At 37.8% G+C, this 22,100-nt stretch overlaps 1 protein-coding gene across 7 annotated transcripts in view; it reads left to right on the top strand.

Moving 5' to 3' along the window:
• FHOD3 (formin homology 2 domain containing 3) overlaps positions 1 to 22,100 on the top strand; it is a 717,939-nt gene that overhangs the window by 670,300 nt on the left and 25,539 nt on the right. For 4 of the 7 annotated variants that reach the window (XM_020985701.2, XM_020985700.2, XM_020985698.2 and 1 more), the window contains 4 exons: positions 721 to 882; positions 2,412 to 2,602; positions 9,378 to 9,570; positions 18,867 to 18,890. In XM_020985701.2, the coding sequence (XP_020841360.1) occupies positions 721 to 882; positions 2,412 to 2,602; positions 9,378 to 9,570; positions 18,867 to 18,890 (570 nt within the window). The remainder of the gene's footprint in view (positions 1 to 720; positions 883 to 2,411; positions 2,603 to 9,377; positions 9,571 to 18,866; positions 18,891 to 22,100) is intronic. The other 3 variants (XM_020985699.2, XM_020985704.2, XM_020985702.2) reach the window with 1 other exon arrangement.

Genomic DNA, 22,100 nt, shown 5'->3' with positions numbered 1-22,100 from the left:
AGCATCTTATTAGCATCTCCCTGCTTTTTTGGTAATGGGAACATTTGTTAACAAAGTTTGTAGATGTGATTTCTTATAATGCGGCATTTAACAAAACTCTTCAGGGAAACATGGGAGAAATTTAATCCTGAGAACACGTGTAACTACTACTTTTCTAACGTAGACCTGCAGCTTTTATGTCAATATATCATCTTGTGAACAATCTGCACATTTTTCCTGATGTATACTTGTTACTATCAAAGGGGCATCTCTGGTGCTTTTCTCTTTTCAATTTTTTCCAGGGTGCATGTTCAAAAATGTTTATGCTTACAGAAGGGCCTAGCATTTTTAATTAGTTTTTTTTTAAATTGTAAATGGGAGGAGGTAAAAGAAAAGCTGATGAGATGGGAGGGAGGATAGAGAGAGAGGCTATAACTGATCACTGGGTAGCAGGGAACCTGAGGGAGGACATCATGAGATGAAGAAGACTGCTGGGGATGAAACTGGGTCATCACAGGCACATTTAATTTGCCCTACATTAAAGACCTTTGGTGAAGGGATAATGGGGAGTCGAAAGAGTCTTTGTGCTGTAGAATGGCCATCCCTGTAATTCCGAAGGATTGGGCAGAGGAGGCCTTTAAAGCAGGCACAGTTTCCTAATTTGGCTCACGTGCGCTTTAGGAGATTGAGTAAAACAAAACAGGTTTAAGCTTATTCCCTTTTTCTCTTCTTGCCAAACAGGCCAAAGCGTTTGAGTTGAGCTACCTCGAGAAGGTTCCAGAGGTCAAAGACACTGTGCACAAACAGTCTCTCCTTCACCATGTGTGCACAATGGTAGTGGAAAATTTCCCAGACAGTACAGATCTGTATTCCGAGATTGGGGCCATCACTAGGTCAGCCAAGGTACGTCTGTGAACAATGAAGAAAACCCTTGCCTTTGCTGCAGATGTTGGAACTTAAACTGTCTTCTCCTTCTCCTGAACAAAGGCTGAAGTGTTGCTTTCAGTCTTTCTACGCCGGGGTCTATTGTCAGTGTGACTTCCTGTCGTGTTGTTCCTAATGAACTTTAAAAGCACTTCCTTTACCTTTGCTTCTCTGTCAGAGTGTTTCCCATTGAGGCCTTTAAGACAGTCATGCAACCCCCTCCTAAATTTTACTTAATACTTTGGCACAATACCAATACTCTGAGAAATTCCTGGAGTTTGATTTGTTGGTAAACAGAATGAATTACCATCTCTTTGATTCAAATGCTTCCTCCACTGGGGCAGATTGTGACCATCCATGCTGGACCAGCCTGCACAGCTCTTGTTAATGTCCTTCCATAAGTTCACTGTAAGAGGAAAGAGAGAGGAAGGGGAGACATCCAATGAGTCTAAGGTCCTCCTTGATTTCTCCTGATATCAAGAAAATACTAGTAGAGCACTCTGACTGTCCACCCATCATCCCTCATTCTTGTCATGTGACCAGCCCATCCTCTCTATCATGCATTTCCCTGATGATATCTTTTACTCTTGTTCTTCTTTCAAGTTTCTCATTGGTTACTATCTTAAGGTTTTAACTCTCCTTACGCTTCACACCAAACACAGAAATTTGTCCTAGGGCATAAAACTAAAAAAGAGTAGTTGTATTCTTCCACCTCCCCCTCCCCAAGCCCCTTTAATCACATGAGAATAAGAAAATATCAGGTTCAAGTAGTGGGGTCTGAGAACAGCAGGCCTTCATATAATGGAGCCACTGAAATGAAACATGCCATGAAGGAGGAGAGAGTGAGGAAGAAAGTAGGAAAGGAGGAGAATAAAAAGAGAGACACTTTTCTCTTTTGAGCACCCAAGTCCTTCACTTTCCTGTTGCTTTCAGAGTTGGCTGGTGGTAATTCTTAGTTTGCTGTTGAAAGTCAGTGCAGTCACGTTGTGCTGTCTGGTGGTCTTCACTACATCAGTCTGTTTAAAGCAAATGAGATCATGTATGTAGAGCATTTTGCAAACCACAAAAATGCCATGTAAATATGAGCTTCAAACCATTACCCATTCTTTTAATCTATAGTTAGTGAAATTTCACTTTAGAGGAGGAAGAGATTATCTTGTTCAACAATATGTGGAAGAACCTCTGACCACATTTAGTCCCTTCATCTCGCTGTGCAAAGTTTGAGTTTTGGTAATATTTCTTGCCAGACTTGACAGAAAAAGGTGACTCCGTTCCCTAGGTTTCACTTGGAAAATAGTTTTACAGCTAAATTGTTAGTGTCAATACACATATGAATGATTTTCAGATTATCATTCCCAGCGTTAATCAGAAAAGTTGTTATTGTTGTTGTTGTTTTAACTTTTTGACTACTTTCTTTATGGGAATTGGACTTTATAGCCCAGGTGCCCACGTACAGATTTAGTGGTCATTTGCTCCAGAGAGTTTATTAATGTTTCCCTTGTTTTCAGGTTGACTTTGATCAACTTCAAGACAACTTGTGTCAGATGGAACGAAGATGCAAAGCATCCTGGGATCACCTCAAGGCAATTGCCAAACATGAAATGAAACCAGTTCTGAAGCAAAGAATGTCTGAGTTCCTGAAAGATTGTGCAGAAAGAATTATAATTCTGAAGATTGTTCACAGAAGAATAATCAATAGGTAAAAGGGTTGGGACATCAGCATATTAATACTTTGAAAATACTCTTTAAACTAAAATGTGGTAACTAAGACAATGAAAATTTGTGCTGTAAATTCAAGGCAGGCAGTGCTTATTTGTCCTGGATGATCAGTCATTTCATCTACACAAGAGGTTTCTTCTGAGGAAAATAATCATACTATTTCATAGATTCAGAGGATCTTATTGTTGAATTGGTACCTGGCATCTCCACTGCAGACAGAATCTTGACTAAGGCTTCTCTGCTCCAGGAGTTCCATTTTCCCTGAAGAGCAGAAGGGATTTCCAATTTCTTGGCTAATACCTCCACTTGTCAGGTCTGTTACTACAGCCTGCATTCTGTCTCTGGGAGACAATAAAAAAGTCAGAGTTCCTAAGTCTTTCAAAGTTGTTTGTCTTTACAATATTGCTCTTATTCTATAAATTGTTCTTCTAGTTCTGCTTGCTTCATTCTGGATCATACAAGTCTTCATACAAGTCTTTAGAAGGTTTCCTGAAACTATCCCCTTCATCATTTCTTATAGCACAATAGTATTCCATTATGTTTATATACTGTAATTTGTTCAGCTAGTCCCCAGTTGATGGGCATTCCTTACTTTCTAGACTGGTGATGAAACGTGTTACCTACCTCTTGCCAAAGAGGTGATGGGCTCAATATGTACAATGAGACTTACATCGTTCGGCATGGCCAATGTGGGAACTTTTTTAAAACTATGCATACTTCTTAGAAGTGTTTTCTTTTTCTTTCTTTTTCTTTTTTCAGGGGAGGAAGAGTTGGAAGGAAAAGAAAATAAATGCTCGTTAATTAAAAAAAACCAAATTTTTAAAAGGTTGAAAAAAGAACAAGGGCAGAACTGGCAGGATATTTGGTTTCATGACCTGTTTCAGTCATGAATACCTTTAACAGAGCACTTGTTTCTTTGCTGGTGAAAGCGTCGTGTAATCACAGACAAAGAATTCTAGAGCAGGAATGGAGCCTTTAGAGATTATCTAGTCCAGCCCCTCATTTTACAAATGAGGAAGCTGGAGGAAGCTGAGGCCCTAGGAAGTTAAGTCATACAATGTTTAGAAGTGGTTAGTGGCAGAGATCAGACAGTTTTGTCACGTACACAGCATGAACCACTCATATTTTTTTTTTCCTTAGGGGAAAAGGGCATGTTATAGGAGTATAATTTCACAGAGTATATAATTAGATAGAAGCATCATACATTTAATATGGCACCATATGTTTTAAATTAGTGATTCTCTAAGCAGCAACTAAAGTGACTCAGAAGCATCCACGTGTATATAGACGAGGCTTTCAGTATGGAGATCAAGTTTCCAGTATCACTAAAATGAACTTTAAAGGAAAGACACAGACTATATGGTCTGGATTATTTTTTTCTTTCCATGAACAAAGCAAGCTGAAAGACAGACAGAGACAGACAGACAGACAGACAGACACCAAGTTATGGGGCAATTATTAACTTTACCAAATACTTAATATACCTTACCTTTTAAACAGCATTTTTAGCATATGATGCTCAATTATGTGGCATCATATATGGCATCATATTATCTTATTTTATCTTTACAACACCCTCTGAGACAATCTGCAAAGGTATTATTTTCATTTTATAGATGAAGAAACTGAAGCCCAAGGTCATAGAACTAGTAAGGTGTTGGAACTAAAAATTGAAGGTGCATCTTCTAACTCTTATTCCTTGGCTCTTTAAAATCATGCTGGTTTCTTGACTTCGTGCAAACATTGAACAGATTGGCTTCATTTCACTCCAACCACAAATAATTATTTGGTACCTACTGTCTGCCAAGTGCTATGCTAGATGCATAGGATACAAAAACACAAACAAAATAGCCCTTGCCTTCAAAGAGTTTGCATTCTACTGAGAAGATAAAGCATGATTCTTTTAAGTTCTTGACTCCCTTGGTACATTTAAAGTATTGGTAAATGCCACCCCAAAAAAACTATTTTACAATTAACTTTTTAAGAACGTATATCTTGCTAACAGAGAGATATTCATGCATGTCTCATATATAAATAGATATATAGATATATATATAGACATGACATGTCTATATATACATATATATGAAAGTGTTTTTCAGTATCCTTAAGTATAATAGTAGATAGAATTAAAATGAAATTAAATGGTTTTTTTATTTACACATATCAATAATAGTTACATTGTTTCCTTTTCCTTCTTTCTCTCAATATCTTCCTTTTCTCCATCAATCCTATCCCATGTTCTGATGACTGACAACTGGGCAGAATCCAAAGGTTCCAAAAAGAGTAAGACTATAGTGACCAGATGTTCTGCATTAGGTAGAATGATAGTCCTGGATTTTGACTTCCTGTCCTTACTGGTACATCCATCAAAATGTCCCACATCAACATCATTTCCATCCCACAGGGCTACTATCCCCTCTTTATTTCTCTCCCCATCCTCACTGAGAGTAGTATTTGCATGTGGAATTGAAGCTCTTTTATTTACTATACAGTTGGATCTAGTTAATTCAGACTCCAGTATTCAAAATGTCTAAATATTCAAACAAGGGAAGGGAAAGGGAAATAAATAAGCATTTATATAGTGTCTACTATGTGCTAGGCAGTGTTCTGAACACTTTGGAAATATTATCTCGTTTGATCCTCAAAAACCCTGTGAAGCATTTTCTGTTATTATCGCCATTTTACAATGGAAGAAACTAAGGCAAACAGAGGTTAAATGCCTTGCCCAGGGTCACACAGCTAATAAGTATTTTGGCTAAATTTGAACTCAGCTCTTTCTGATTCCAGACCCAGCTCTCTATCCACTGCGCCACCTAGCTGCCAAGAGTTAAATCAGTTTATCTGTGTATTACCTAGGAGAATGTTCAAATTTCAAGATTCACCCTCAAATACTTAAGAATCACCATTTACTACAAACTGTTATGCTAATTGCAAATTATTTCTTTTTGTTAAAGTAGGTTCCCTAAAGGTCTCTACTAAGTAATAATTTTTAGCCTGTTTCCAATCATTATATAAATTGACTCCACAAATGCTTATTGAGTACTTCCTGTATATGCAAGGCTTCATTCTGGGAATCAAAGGAGATACAGGGATGAATATTGAGTGTCTGATTGGAAAGGCAGATTAGAGTTAGATCGTAGAGGGATATGAGACTATAATCAGTAAGCAAACCATCAAAGGTTTTTGATTTCGAAGGTTAATCTGAGACAGCTAGGTGGCATAGAGCATGAGCCCTGAAGTCAGGAGGACCTGAGTTCAAATTCAGCCTCAGACACATAATACTTCCTAGCTGTGTGACTCCGGGCAAGTCATTTAACCCCAACTGCCTCACTAAAAACAGACAAACAAACAAACAAACAAAAAAGAAGGTTAATCTGACCTGATCTGCTGGGGGGGGGGTGTTAAAGGGATGAAAGACTGGAGACCAATTAGAAGGCCATTGTAGTTCTTCAGAAATAATGAGAGCCTAAACTTAAGTGATGGTATGGATAATGGAAAGGAGGAAAACAGGTGTGAAAGGCAATGTAGAAAGAGAATCTACAAGGACATTGGATGTAAGGGAGAAAGAAAAGGGAAGAACATTAAATGACACAGATCTCCAATTTGGTGACTGGTAGAAAAGTAGTATTATTAACAGAAATAAGGGAATTAGAAGGAAAAGTTAGGTTTAAGAGAAAAGAAGTTCAGTTTTATATGCGTTAAGCCTTTCTGTTAAATATTTGGAATGAGGGTCTGAGTCTCAGGAGATGGATCAGGGCTGGTCTTAGAAGTCTTTCCTTGCCTTTTTTAGGTTAGATGCCCTAAAACTAAAATCCTAAAAACACCTGAGGGATGAATCTTCTCACTGGATGAGCACAAAATTCTCCACATTCACATACTTTAGTGTAGACAGGCAGCACTGATTTGTTTGGCTAGAGGTTTATGGTCAGATTGGCTATTGGAACAATTCTTTTTACACTTGAGTCATTTTATAGAGATAAAAAATACAGGGGCTAATTTATTCCCAACATATTGCCTTATCAATAAGCCTACACCTGGTAAACTCCAATTAGACATTCTCAAGGTTAGAAAGAAAACAGGAGGGAGAAGCGGAGGCAAGTGGAAGAGATGGTTCCTCTCTTTACAGTCTTGGCCCTCTAGTTGACTACTTTAGTTATATAATGTTCTCTATATCAGACTCCCTTGTCTCCCTTTCCTTACCACCATTCACATCCTGTCTGTGTGGTTGCCCCCACTATCTGCTCTTTCTCTTTTTATCCCTGAGCTGCAGAAAACTAGTGGAGGAACTCAGATTCCCATAGTAACTGGACCCACTACAAATGCATGTTCCCTAATCTTAAATTGACCGGGGCAAAATTTTTATTCTTCCCTGATTAATCCTCTTTCTTACCTTTTTTAGAAGCTGTTCCAACCTTATCTTTTCTCCTCAAAGCCCTGTTGCCTCTACTACTACCTCATCTCTTTCAGCTAATGTCTTTCCTCTTATTTCACAAAGTAGAGACCACCTACCAAGAGTGCCCGTTGCCCCCCCCATCAGGACTCCCTACATATTCACTTATACTTCTCTCTATTTTCCTAAATAAAAATAGAAGGTTTTCCACGGAGTTCATTAAAACTATACAATCCATACACATGATAGAGATTTTCAGTCACACACACACACACACCCCAGAATTATTCCAATAGCCATTCTGACCATAAACCTCTAGTCAGACAAATCAATTCTGCCTGTCTACACTGATATGGTCCATGAAGATTAGTAGGTTTGGTCACTGTTGCATCCAATTCATGATGGGAATTCATGTGACTTATGGAACCATCTTGTTGCTGAGCATATAGCTTAAGCCACATAACTAATTGAAAAATTATTGGTGGTACTTCTTACTCAAAGTTACTGGCATGTGGTGAAAGTATTGGAGAGAGAACAGACAGATCTTTATTAATTAAAAATCAATAGTTCAAAATATTCTATTAAAAAAAGAAATAAGCTGAGAATTTGTATCTAGTTTTAGAAGCAGGACATCTGTTTCTGTGGATATTCTACTAAATAGTATTATGATATTTGATATCACTCAGAATCAGATCTTGAGAGTTGGGCGGGACATCAGTGGCCATTTGTCCACCCTATATCTGAAAAGAATCACCACTACAAAATACCCCAAACTGGTCATTTAGCCTCTGTTTAATACCTCCAAGAAAAGAGAATCCATTACCTCTCTTGCCAGCCCATTCCATTTTTGGACAGCTGCAAGTGTTGGGAAGAGGCAGCTAGGTGGTTCAGGGATAGAGCACTGGGGCTGAAGTCAGGAAGACTCATTTCCTGAGTTCAAATCCAGCCTCAGATACTTACTAGCTGTGTGACCCTGGACAAGTCCTTAACCCTGTTTGCCTTAGTTTCCTCATCTGTAAAATGAGCTGGAGAAGGAAATGGCAAACCCTTCCAATATCTCTGCCAAAAAAACCCCATGGACAGTATGATCCACAGAGTCAGGAAGAGTAAGACAGGACTGAACAACAGAACAACAATTGTTAGGAAGTTAATGCTGACATTAAGCCTAGAGTGATGTCTTTGCAATGCCCACTCAGTGTTCCTACTTCTTCCTTCTGGAGCCAAGTAGAATAACTCCAATACCTCTTCCACTTGGTAACCATTTACAACATACTTGAAAACAGTTACCATGACCTACCCCCCCCCCCGCCCCAGTCTTCCCTCCTGCAGGTTAAACATGGCCACTTTTTTCCATCCTCATATGAAAAGGACTCAAGGCCACTCTGGTTAATCTCCCCCAATACTCTCCAGGTTCTTAACATCCTTAAACTGTATTGACTGGATTGTAGAGTCATTCTTGTCCTAAGAGCTTCTGAAGCTTTCTAAGCTCACTTCCATTTCTTTTTTCTTTAGCCCATAGATGTTGTAAGGGTTTTTTTGTTGTCATTTATTTGACTTTTGGTTTTGGTTTTTGAAGAAGGGTTGATAAATCCTGTAGTCCCATGTTTATCAGCAAGAACCCAGGCTTAGTCAACGTGTTCACATGCTGACTGATGCTTGTAGTTCAAGTTTAGAGTCTTATTTGAGTTAAAGTATATTATTGCTTCATAGGAGCAATAATACAAGTCCAATGTAGGAATGTGCTAAGAGTCTTTCCCTGATAAACCTTGCTCATCCTTAACTGCATCAGACACTTCATTTAGTTGTATATTTTATTTTAAAGTAGAACACACGGTAGTGACTAAGGTCAGAGTTAAACTTAAGGCATATGAAATTATTTGGCCATTTTACAGACTCCTGTAAAGTAGGAATTCTTTCCTTCCTGTGTTGCTGAGGTGGCATGGAAAACTTCTTTCCTCTTCTCTAAAATTTCCCTAAGTCTAGTCATTCTTTTAAAGTGGTTTAAGATAAATGAAACTTATGAATGTATATTTTTAGAGTTAAATTTTGAATGTTACACATATCAGAATTAATGCAGTAGTGGAGGCAAATGGGGTTCTGGAAATATCACCATCATAAGCCTGAGAAAGTAGGCTGGATTTGTCAATTATTTGCTATTTGTATTTAATCATATCATGCCAGTGATATTTCATTACCCAAAACCTCTTCGATAGCAAATGAGATTTGCCAACTGAGGAATGTATTGTGCTGGAAAAGGGGAAAGGAATGGGCTGGATTTCTTTTTACTGGGAGTTTTTAGAAAAGTGAATCATTTTTCTTAAAAAAAAGAAAATAGTTACCTTTTTATTTTTATAAATTACAGATTCCACTCCTTCTTACTGTTTATGGGCCATCCCCCCTACGCAATTCGTGATGTGAACATTAATAAGTTCTGTAGAATCATCAGCGAGTTTGCCCTGGAATATCGCACTACCCGGGAGCGGGCCTTACAGCAGAAACAGAAAAGAGCAAACCACAGAGAGAGGAACAAGACCCGAGGGAAAATGATCACTGATGTAAGTGCCAAGAAATCCGCCTCCTGCCAAAGAGTTTGCTTTTGAGTAAAATAAATAAATACGGCTCTCTGAATGCCAAACACGGGAGCCTCGCTCTAACATTTGGATTTACCTTAAACCAATATTTATAATAAGATACTTTGGGTAGCTAAGCTCCCTGCAACGTCCTCATTCTGTTACCACCTCTGCTCCTCGTGTGAGATTACTCTCTATAGTGAATCGTCTTAGGGCAAAGTTTTTTAGAGGTTTAAGATTAATTCACTTAGCCAGTATGCATGAGATGTAGAATCATTGAATCTTTGTAATCATGTTGAGTTATCCCATGATCTTTTCTACATCCGTTTTTTCCACGTCAGTCTATTTGAATCAAATAAGAAAACATGTAAAGTTTGGAAAAATTGAAGTGCTATATAAATGAGTTTTTATTGTTGTTATCATTATTATTATTATTATTATCATTATCATTATTACTAGGCCTGACCAGGACAAGCCATGAGGAATAAACTTAAAGGAAATGTCAGAAAGTCATATAATAAATGAAGATAGCCATTGTGTCTATATACCATGACAAAGTGCCTGGTGTAAGGGTTGATTCCTATGACTTAAACTTCTAAACAGTGGAGTTCTGTGATCAAGCAAATGGACAGCCTAAGTCCAGTCATTTGAACAACAGCAAAGTTATGTATCTCATTTATTTTGGCTGTTCAGATAACAAATTGAGCTTGACTCTGCAGGCCATACAATCAAAACTTACAAAGTTGGAAGGGATCTTAGAGACCATCAAACTCCCAACCAAAGTAGGAATCCCCTCCTACAATATCCCAGACAGAGGCATTTAGCCTTTGCTTAAATACTTCCAGTGACTTTTCCAAGTAGCCTACCAGCTTTGTGGCCATAGGCTAGTCATTTAAACTCTGAGCCTTAATTGGTTCAACTGTAAAATAGGGATAACAGATGGACTAGCTAGGTGGTAAGAGCACTGCACTTGGAATGTAGATAGACCTGAGTTCAAATCTCACCTTAAGTACTTATTAGCTGTGTGACCCTGGACAAATCATTTAACCTCTGTCAGCCTCAAAGTCCTCTTCTGTAAAATGAGGATAATAATAGCACCTTCCTCGGGAGCTTGTCGTGAGGATAAAAGGAAATATTTGTAAACCATTTAGCGTAGCACTTGACTTTGTGAACCTTAAAAAGCTATATAAATGTTACCTTTTGGCATTAAGATTATTGAGAGGAAAAGGCTATGTAAACTTTAACATGCTATACAGTGAGTTATTCAAATGTAAATTATTATAATATTATTATCATCATTCAATTTTGGACATCTCTGAGTGTCAGAAAGGTTTTTTGTTTTGTTAAATTTGAACTAAAATCTGCCCAACCCATCCCCATAACTTTCATTATTCTTGGTTCTTTCCTATAGAACTACAGAGAATAAATTTGCTCCCTCTTCCAATCTTAATTGGAAGGCAACTCATAAATAATTCATCTACATACTAATTAGAGATACATGGACACACTGTATAACTTAGCTTTGAAATTTTTCGCTTGTCAAACCTCCCTCCCCCAACCCATGCTATATACAGAGTCACAAGTTCATAGAAGAAGGTGCAGGACTGGTTCCACACCCATTTAACCAAACCTTGAAAAGTGAATTCATATTTCCAAGGATCTTTTCCATGAGACCCTCAATAAGATATTAAGACAATGAGTTCAGAGAGGAAAACCTTCTGCACTCTCCCTTCATTGTGAGTCAGAAGACCTGGCTTCAAATCCTAGCTCTCTGTCTGATCTTGGACAAGTGATTCCATCTTTTGGGGCCTTAATTTCTTCATCCATCAAATGAGGAGACTGAAATAGATAACTTTTGAGATTACTTCTGGTTCTAGACTCTATAATCCCATGATAATATTTTTGCAAGGCCTCATTGAAAGTAAATTTTGTTTGCTAGGAATCAGTACCATTCCCCCGAATTCAGGATGTAGAGTGTGCCTAAGGGCTAAGTAGAACATATCAGCAAAGAATTTAAATGATGGGTCATATCTAACATAGAGCAGAGGCAGTATTTGAGTCAAACCCTATGCTCATTTTAGAGGTGACAAGGTGTTTGTAGTGGATAGAGTTTTGAACCTGGTGTTAGGGGACCTGAATTCAAATCCATACACTTCCTAGCTGTGTGACCCTGGACAAGTCACTTAGCTTGTATTTGCTTCAGTTTCCTCATCAGTAGAGTGGGGCTAATAATAGTGCCTACCTTATAGGGTTGTTGTAAAGATTGAATGAAATAATATTCATAAAGCACTTGGCAAACCTTAAAGCATTTTATAAATGTTAGCCATTATTATCATTGTTATTATTATCCTCATTTTTGGTGGAAAATTCTTCAGTGAAAATTTTAAAAATATTCTTGGAGGGCTACCTGCTGTGATGATTACTGGCCTTCATTTGGCCAGTTAGTATTTATTAATTTATATATGTATTAGAAATATTGATCCTGAGGGAATTTTGTGTCCCCATGTATTTTTTGTACTTGGAGATCAGTTAGGTAAAAGAGGGAGTAGAGGGGTTTTTCACACTTTAAATTTTTTTCTTGCATTTTTACAACTCTAGGAATAAGCAAATAGTTAATTCCTGTGAGGTGATTCTTTATAGGTACCACTAGTAGACTGGTAAAAATCATAAATGTTAGACCTGGAAGGGCCTGTAGAGCTCATCTGGTCTGGTGGTCTCAGACCGCTTTAAGTTGGTTCAAAGTTTTTAGCATTCTATCTGTTTTCACTCACCTAAATCTCTGTTTCTCCTCACAAAGTCTCTATAATCCAGTGAGGTATTCCCCTAAACAGAAGGACAAAATGTTGCATAATATGCCTGAAGGAAAAGGTAGAGGACTGTAAAGATTCTGATATAATGACCACCCCTTCATTTTGTAGAAAAGGAAACTAAGGCTTTAAAAATGACCTACCTAAGTGATTGATAAAGCTAAGAAGGAAGAACAATGTTTCTTATACACTGTGGCCATACCCTCAGCTCATATCCATATCTATTACCTCAGAACATCTTTCCTTGAGAAGTCCCAATTAGCCTCATTGAAGAAACACATCTGACCCTCAAGTATCAGAAATAAAATTGGCCCTTCTGTCTACCAAAGGCATCTTTATTGAATCTCATTGTCTTGTCTCCAAGTAGTTATACCTTTCCCATTTTTATGGTCAATTGGGCAGACCCAGCTATATTTTCATTTTGCCTTAAAAATTGTCAAAGGTTATTTCTTTCTATTTAAAGGACATATAATCCTGAATAATCCTAAAAATCTTCAACACTGGATAATAATACTTCCAGGTACAGAGCCACTAAAAACTTATATAACTGTGGCTTAGTTACTTAACCTTTCTTGGCCTTCTTTCATCACCTGTAAAACAACCAGACTGTACTAGCTTATATCTGAAGTCCTTTCCAGGTCTAACATTCTGTGATCTGTGATCTGTATCAACCATAAAACCCAACATTGTCCCCAGAGGCCCAGAGAAAACCATTAGTTGGACATTAGTAAATGATTCCCATCAGTATTCTATTCCCCAGGCTGGAGAGAGAAAACCTATTTCAGATGACAGCCATTATGGGAGACAATGACATACGTTGCTCGGAATTTCATTTCTAGACCAACAGGCTCATGTCTGCATCTCTAGCTCCGTGGAGCTCTAAGACTCCCCTTGGAAATGAAGGCTAAATTTGCTTTCTGGGAATCCTTGAAATACTCAGAGAGAACTCAGGCTTCAAGCATCATTCAGGCCAAAGGAACCTACTATAGATGCTTGGATGCCTTTCTTAAATGGTGATGACAATTGAGTTTTCCATTTAGTATTCAAACCTCTTGGCTTCTGTATCCAGAGGATGGTAAGCATCCTTCTACCTGAGGACAAAAAAAGTATGAAAACAAACTGAGGTCAGGTGCAAAACTCCTTGCCCAAATTTCATCCCAAGGGGAACTGAAAAAATGGAAGGCTTCCCTCAATTTAGTCAAACAAATATTTATTAAGCCAAACTAAGCCACAGGAAATTTGAATGTGGAGAAATTACTGCTCAGCTGAAGCTCCTCAGGAAGGGTGAATGGAAGAGGGAGCACCAGAACTGAGCCTTGAAAAGAAAAATTTAGCATTATAATAATGTAATAACAATAATATTATTTACATAGTGTTTGCTACATGCCAGGCAGTGTGCTAAGTGCTTTATAATTATACTCTCATGTGATCCTCACAATTCTTGGAGGTAGGTACTATTATTATACCGATTTTACAGCTAAGGAAACTGAGGCAGGCCAAAGTTATGGGACTTGCCCCGAGTCACCTAGCTAGTAAGTGTATGAGACTGTATTTGAACTTAGGTCTTCCTGTTTCCAGGTCACATAATCAATACACTATACCACTTAGCTGACAGTGAAGTATAATGACTGGCAAGGGTCCCATTATGACCTCAGTGACCTACTTTGTGCCTGTCTTCTGAGGTTGGGCCTAGTTATATTCAGGGAGAGATTAGTAGAAATAGAACCTGGGTCTTGCTGACTCCAGGCCCAGAACTCTGTTCACTGTGTCACAACAAATCAATGTGGAAAACCTTTTTTAAAAACATCTGCTTTGCAAATGCTATTAAAGCACTATTCTTTGCCATATACCTAAAAATAAAAATTAGTTAATTTACTAAATCTTCCTTTTTCAGATTAGAAACACAAGAGGACATTTCTAGAAATTTTATTTATATTATATTTAATATATTTTGTATTAAATTATATTCTGTAATTTCATATTAAATTGTACTTTATATTCTATGTACTTAAAGTATTTACAAGTACAGATATTGCTGGGGGAGGTCAGGGCAGGGGATGATCAGAATCTAATCCATCCCTGAGTTTTTCAAAGCAGAAAAACCCCAGCCTTTCTGCTTTTGGAAAGAGGCAGCATCCCTCACTGCTTGTCTTCTGTCCAGTCTTCATTCACATAGCCACATCCCCATCTACTGGAACTTCAGGATATTGCCCTTACAGGCTTTTCAAGGGAAATGGTGCCACCTTAAGCTTGTGTCTGTCTAGCTGTGTGAATCACAGAATCTCAGACTGGTCAGCTGGAACCCAAATGAAAGGGAGTCCCCACTTCCTAAGGCAGCCCATTCCACTTTTCAATAGCTCTAGCAATTTTGAAAGTTTTTTTGGTTAAGTGTCCAATTTGCCTTTTGGCTACTTTTTAAAAAATAATATTTTATTTGTTCTCCAAATACATGTTAAAACAATTCTTAAGATTTTTTAAAAAGTTTTGAGTCCCAAATTCTATTCCTGCTTTTCTCCCTCTCTTCCGCCCTCCCTGAGGCAGCAAGCATCTGAGGCTAGGCAGAACAAATGCCCCTGTATATGATACTCTTTACACACTCTGTCATGTCCCTGTTAGTCTAATCATCTCTAGTTCCTTTAACCTGTCTTCAAATAACATCTTCTCAAGACACTTTACTATCTTGGTTATCCTCTTCTGGACAACCGTCAACCTACTGATGTCCCCCTAAATTATGGCACTCAGAGCTGAATGCAATATGCCAATTATGGTGTGACCAGGACAGACTACAGCAGGACTCTTACCTGCATTCACTATCCCTCTTTTAATGCCACCCTTTTAACATTGTATTAGTTTTCTTGACTGCCATATCATATTATTGATTTATATTGAGCTAGCAAAAACCTCAAGGTATTTTCCAGATGATCTGCTATCTGATCATAGCTCCCCTGTCTTGTTTTTAATGTTGACTTTTTTAATCCAAGTGTAAAATTTTACGTTTATCCCATTGAATTTCATTCAGTTAAATTTGACCCAATAATCTAGATTATCTCAAGACATTTTTGAATGCTCATTCTGTCCTAGCATGTTAACTATCCCTCTTATGTTCAGAGCATCTGCAAATTTGATATGCTTGCCATCTATGCCTTTTTTCAGTTTAATGATAAAAATATTAAACAGGGCCAGTCACAGATCCCTGAAGCATTCCAATGGAAACTTCCTTACAGGCTGATTTCTTTAGATTGAGTCATTTAACCAATTCCAGATTCACCCAATTGTACTATCTTAAACTCTTTCAAGGGTTCCAGCCCTATCCTGTGCAAGGTATTGAAGAGGAGAAAGAAAAAGAAACTCACCCTATCCTCAAAGAGTTTACAGCTTATTTGAGGAGATAAGATGTATTTCTGTGAAACAACCAAAGAATAACATAAAGCTTTTATTAGCTCATGTGAATCAGAAATACTTTGATTAAAGACTATGTGGGGTTGGAAAGGACCTCCAAGGTTCTCTAGTATGAGCCATATCTGAATAGGATCCTGTCAGCAACATTCATGACAAGTGGTCATCCAGACTGCTCATGAGGACCACCACTGGCAAGGAACTCACAATGGATTGGAGAAGTGACTTGTGCAAGGTCACACAACTAGCTAGTTCTGGCTATGCCAGAACTTGGACCCAGCTGGTCTGAGTCTTTTGACTCCAGTTCCAAGGCTCTTTCCATTACATCATGCTTCAGTATCTACCAGATATAAACTTTGTAACATTAGTAAACCTGAGCTTATTAAATCACCAGCACAACTAAATTGTAAGTAAAACTAAAAAAAAAAAAAGTTCCAAAATAGGAAGATTTTAATAGTTTGCATTACTGTCCTTTAACATTTTGATGTCCTTTTGAAGTAATATCCAACACATAGCCAGACCGAGAGGAGAGCTGAATAAACCCCATGTGGCATGTGCTGCTATTTTCAACCGTGTTACAGTTTATGCTTCCAAAAGAAGTTTATTTCTCAATGAAATTAGACCACACAGTCAGAAGTCTAAGCAGCAAAACATGTCATAGGCATATTTTAGATAAGAAAACAGAACATTCTTTATTAAGGTGAGAAGAAAGCTAAAGCATGGGTAACTATTAAAATGAAAATTTACACTATTCAGTCAATAGTTAATAAATGTATTAAGTACTACTATATGCAAAGGACTGTGCTATTCCATAAACTAGATTGTGGGGCCAAAACCGAGATAAAACTTAAAAGGTAATTATGTTAAGTTCTGCATTTGTACTAAAAAAAAAATCAGATTATGCAACTATGATATTACACAGTTCCACAATGTGTGAGATGTTGCCTTGGAAGCAATTTTTATGAAGAAGACTGGGATTTTAATTGGCCATAAAGTCAGTGTGAGCCAGCAATTCACAGCAGAAGTTATGAAAAGGTAATGGTACTTTAGATGGCATGAATAGAAGTTTAGTGCCCAGATTTCAGGAGATTATTCATCTCATTGTACACTGTGCTGGTCAGACAACAACTGGAGTGACAATGTTGAGGGTATCTACTGGAGGGCATTGACAAACTGAAGTACTTCCAGATGAGGGAGAGTCTGGAAACCATATCATTCAAGGACAGAAGACTTTTTGTAAAGCAAATGATAGTTGTCTTCAAGTATGTGAAGGATTTGCATGTGGAAAAGGAAATTACATTTATCCTGTGTGGCTCCAGGGAGCAAAATTAAAATGGTTGATTTTGGAGGCGGATTTTGATTGAGTTATACAAAAGAGCTTCACAAAAATTAAAACTAAGCAAAATTATAATAATTAAAATTTCTCTATCATGTCAAAAATTACAAAGCCCTTTCCTCATAACAACTCCTTGATTTAGATAGTACGATTATTATTATCCCTACTTTTCTGGTAAGAAAACTGAGGTTAAGAGAAGTTACTGTAAGTAACTTGTACAAGGTCACATAGCTAATAAATGGCACAGGTAGGTACTTGAACCCAGGTCTCTTGTTTCTTTATTCCTAGTCTAGTAATTGTAAAGTTTGGCTGCTAGGTGGTACAGAAGGCTTGGAATAGAAGAGCACTGGGCTTGGAATCAGGAAGACTCATCTTCTGGAGTTCAACTCTAGCCTAAAATGTTTATTAGTTGTATGACCCTGAGCAAGTCACTTACCTATGTTTACCTCAGTTTCCTCATCTGTAAAATGAACCGGAGAAGGAAATGGCAAACCACTCCAGTATCTTTGTCAAAACCAAACCAAACCAAACCAAAAAAAAAAATGGGGTCATGAAAAGTAGGACACAACTGAAAAACAACTAAACAGCATCACTGTAATTATTCAATAAGCAGTGAAATGATCACGTATTGTGGATGTGATAGAGAAGTTTCCTGCCTCAGGATGGGACATTAAGATTTGATACCTTCCTTCCAAATTATTTCAGATTCTAAGATAGGATGATCCTTTTTATCGAGCACTGTTTCTGGCAGGCACTGTGTTTACTACCTCCTGTGAGGGGTATTGAAGAAGCATAAAATCCAGTTCTTGTCCTCAAGTAGTTTATAATCTTCTTGGGGAAACAAAATAAACATTCAAGAAAAAGCCATACAAGGCGGTTTGTGACAAAGTGCTGAATTACACAGCACTGACTTGACATGCTTTAAGAAGTCTCTGGAAGAGGAGAGATCAGTAAGGCTAGAGTTCCTGAAGCAGAGTTCCTATAAATCTTGGGTCAGACTTGAATTGGAGGATAGTTACAATTCCAAGAAGTAGAGCTTGAGGAGAATATTACAGGCACTAGGAGCAATCCAAACAAAGGCACAAGGCAAGAAGGAAGGGCGAATGTCGCATGTCCATAGGCCAGGATGGAGACTGATCAGAATGTTGAGAAATAGGAAGTACAATAAAATCTTCTATGAGACTCTAAGCTTTCTGAGAACAAGGTCCATGTCTATTTCACCTTTGCAGTACCTGTAGTTTTTAGCAGAGTACCAGCTACATATTAGGGGTCCAGTAAATGTTTGTTAGATTGAATCAATGAATGAAAGATGGATAGTAAGGGTAGGGTCTCAGCATGGAGAATCTCCAAAGGTACAAAAAGGAAAATCATAAATTTTGAGATCAAAAAGGTAGCTGAAAGATCATTTAATCCAGTCCTTTCAAGTCACAGAGGAAGGGCCCAAGAGAGCCCTCACTGGGGACCAGAAAGGTTGCCCAAGGACACACAGCTAGCTATATCAGATCTGAGATGAATCAAGGTCCCCCAAATTCCAATTCATCACACTTTCTGCTGCATTATATTTAGCTTACACTTGATGAGGTAGACAATGGGGATCCGCTTGGAAAATTGTCATTATTTTTATGTTTCCTGAGCTTATTTGGGAGATAAGGGTAATGTCAAGAACTCTAAGAACATGCTTTGCTTTTGTACCTGCTAAGAATCTTTCTATCTTCTGTATATTATTTGTTTCCTTCTGATAGACTGATGAAGAGGATGAAGTTGAGGTATGTTTACTTAAAAAGCTTGAAATGATCCTTTTTGACCTATATTGGTGTGTGCTGTGAAGTCTGTTCCTAACATTAGGAGTGTGAAGTGCTCAGCATTTGAAACTTAGGGACTTGAAGTCATACACTTGAGATTTTCTGTTTGGTCGTCTGTTTTACCATTAACAGCCTTTTATGGGGGTTTGCATTGCTCATTCAGCCATGAGGCAGAATTTTCAGGAATTTCAGGCAGAATCTTATTGTGTTTTCCTTGCCACTGAAAGTGAACAGAAACCAGGAAAATTGGCCACATGCCCCTCAGGGATAGCCCAGCTCTTTTTGGTGAAATAAGGGGTCCAAGATTTGGATTTTGACTCTTAAACACTCTTGAATGTGAACTATTATCAGGAATATAAAAAAGAAATCTATTCTTGCTCTTTCTCACTCTCCTATTTTGTTTCTTGAAATCTAAATTGCCTGATATTTGCATTAATTGAACCTAGTAATACGAGTGGCAATAGAATGAGGTGAAGATAACAGGGGAGAAGGATTATCATTGGAAAATGTGACAACCATCTAGCCTTCAGGCAATTGTTATGGACCTAAAACTTTGTAGAATGATTTATAAATAATTTTATATGATTAATATGATTTATATGCCTTTACTGTGCCATGGCTAGCGCTAGATCTATAGAATGCCAAACCACTGGGTAAAAGGAAAAGAAAATAAAGTCATAGAAATGCTATGTTTCCCCGAAAAAATCTTGATAATAGAATTTTTCAGGATTCATCTAGATATTTGGCATCATGGAGCCATTACATGAAGTAGTACATGAAGTACTGGCTTGCCTCCTTTAAAATGCTATTATGATTGGTCTAGAATTTATGGTTCATAGAACAAGAGAACACCAGTTTGCATGTCTTTTTACAGATGATTGCTAAAACTACTAAATATCTGTCACTACCAGGCATAGTGGGTGTTGTTTCACTGTTTCAGCATGAGTTTACATGTAATATAACACGTATATATCTTTCCACAGATTTTATTCTTTTCCCATCACTACTTCCAGTTTAAATTCCCTTTCCAAATTATGAGCTGGTACATACAACTCAGAATTATACTATGTTGTGGGGGTGGGAGGGCCGGAACACTACACCTCACCATAGATATTTGGAAACTTATTGATGCTCTGATTTTTCCATATTCACTAGATATTTGGTGTAAGTCATAATCTTGGGTATAGCTGTACCCAAGTCCCCATAATGTGGGAGCTGTATGGCACCTCATCCTAATGTTTTACTTAGACCTGAAAATTTGAGCCAATATTTATGATGCTTCTCTACTATGAAAGGATGAACCTTAAATCGGTTTGTAAAAACAGAATATCTGAAAGAAAGTGCTTGTTCCTTTTATTCATTTATCCATATATATATATTTATTTATTTATTTATTTTTTTTTTTCCTTTGAGACTCCCTATCTCTCCTAGTACTCCTCTCCTAGGAGTGATTCCCACATGAGAACTTTGACCTGCTCTGTTTCCATCATGGACAAGTTTCCCCTCCTTAGGAAGCTTAATGGCTCCTCCATCCCTCAAAGATTCATCATATTGGGTTAATTCAAATACCAGACTGGCTTAACACACAGCCTCCACCTCCGCAGTAGCAGGAATTTGTACTCTATACATTAACCCTAACATCATGATATCTCTGTGGTCCTCTTTAAGCATGAAGGACAAAAACAACAGCAAGGATTTATACTCCTCTGTGCCACCACACACAGTTATCTATGTACAGCCTAACCAGGAGCAAAGTGATTGGCTGGATGGAATAGAAACTCAATGAATAAGAGAATCAGCTATTCCCCAGACAATTCATTTTTTTTCCACCATCATATCAATCAATAATATAATCAATGGGGTTCCATCCATCCATCCATTCATTCAGTAAACATTTATTAAGAAGGTGTATGTAGATCAGTGTGCTAAGCATGGGGAGATACAAAGTCTAAGTGAGACATAGTGCCTGTCCCTAAAGGAGATAAGACACAAATACAAATAAAGATAATATACACAGGCATGCATCTGTGGTCAGTCCATTGAAGCTCATTTCAGATGGTGACCAATCAGATCAACTGTATGCTATCCTGATGACTGCATAAATGATTAGATATTATTATACGGTTTTTTAAGGCCTTCTTGACAAGAAAATGGACCCCCTTTCCAGGAATGCTAAATCCGTATGGCCAAACTTACCCATCACTAATCTGAGTTGAAACCTTGCTTCTATTATACTTTGTGTTCTGGGCAGTTCTCTAAAACTACAAAGTGGCCTAGAAGATGTTGACCTGCCCTAATAAGAAAGAATTTCTTTATCCCAGAACTCCCTATACCACTGAAATTAGAGGTCCAAGCCTTGTCCCCACCTCTCATAGCAATGTAACTTTTTTCTTTTTTTTTTTTGTTTGTTTTTTGCTAGGCAATGGGGTTAAGTGACTTCCCCAGGGTCGCACAGCTAGTAAGTGTCAAGTGTGTGAGGCCAGATTTGAACTCGGACCAGCGCTCTATCCAATGTGCCACCTAGCTGCCCTGACTTTTTTTTTTCTTAACAGGAAGTCTAACACCCTCAAGCTATGTCACACACAAGATTGTTTCTATAAAATTAGCACTCCTTCCTTTTCCCCTACAGTAGCCAGTTGGCTTCAGTCAATATTCACCCATGCGTGTACTCTATGATAAAAACTGGGCCAAATCCTGTATAGGAGGCAGTTGCACAAAGAAATAGAGGATATCAAGGCATGGGTGGTTTCCTGAGGGAGACACAATACAGATGTGTGAAGATGTAAGAATGGTTGTAAAGAAGCCTAAGTTAGCATAACTGTGAAGTAACAAGGCTGGTTAGCTATAAAAAGATAGATAGATAGATAGATAGATAGATAGATAGATAGATAGATAGATAGATAGATAGATAGATACTAGATTGATAGATGAAAGAAAGAAAGAAAGAAAGAAAGAAAAAGAAAGAAAGAAAGAAAGAAAGAAAGAAAGAAAGAAACAGAAAGACTAGAGTTGATGGATTTGTTAGTCTTCTCAAAAACTCTCTAAGACTATAAGTTAAAGAGAGAGTGCCAACCTATAATGGGGGGGTGGAGTTTATTCTCCAGGAAGTTCCCATACTAGTGAAACCACAGGTCCAATCCCTATCCTGTTTCCCAGCAATGTCCTTCTTCTGGC

This window comes from Phascolarctos cinereus, unplaced genomic scaffold (assembly GCF_003287225.1).
Source record: "Phascolarctos cinereus isolate Bilbo 61053 unplaced genomic scaffold, phaCin_HiC Scaffold_4;HRSCAF=312, whole genome shotgun sequence".
Taxonomy (NCBI): Eukaryota; Metazoa; Chordata; class Mammalia; order Diprotodontia; family Phascolarctidae; genus Phascolarctos; species Phascolarctos cinereus.
Note: the sequence above shows the minus strand (reverse complement) of the source record. Positions and strands in the feature narration are given on the sequence as shown.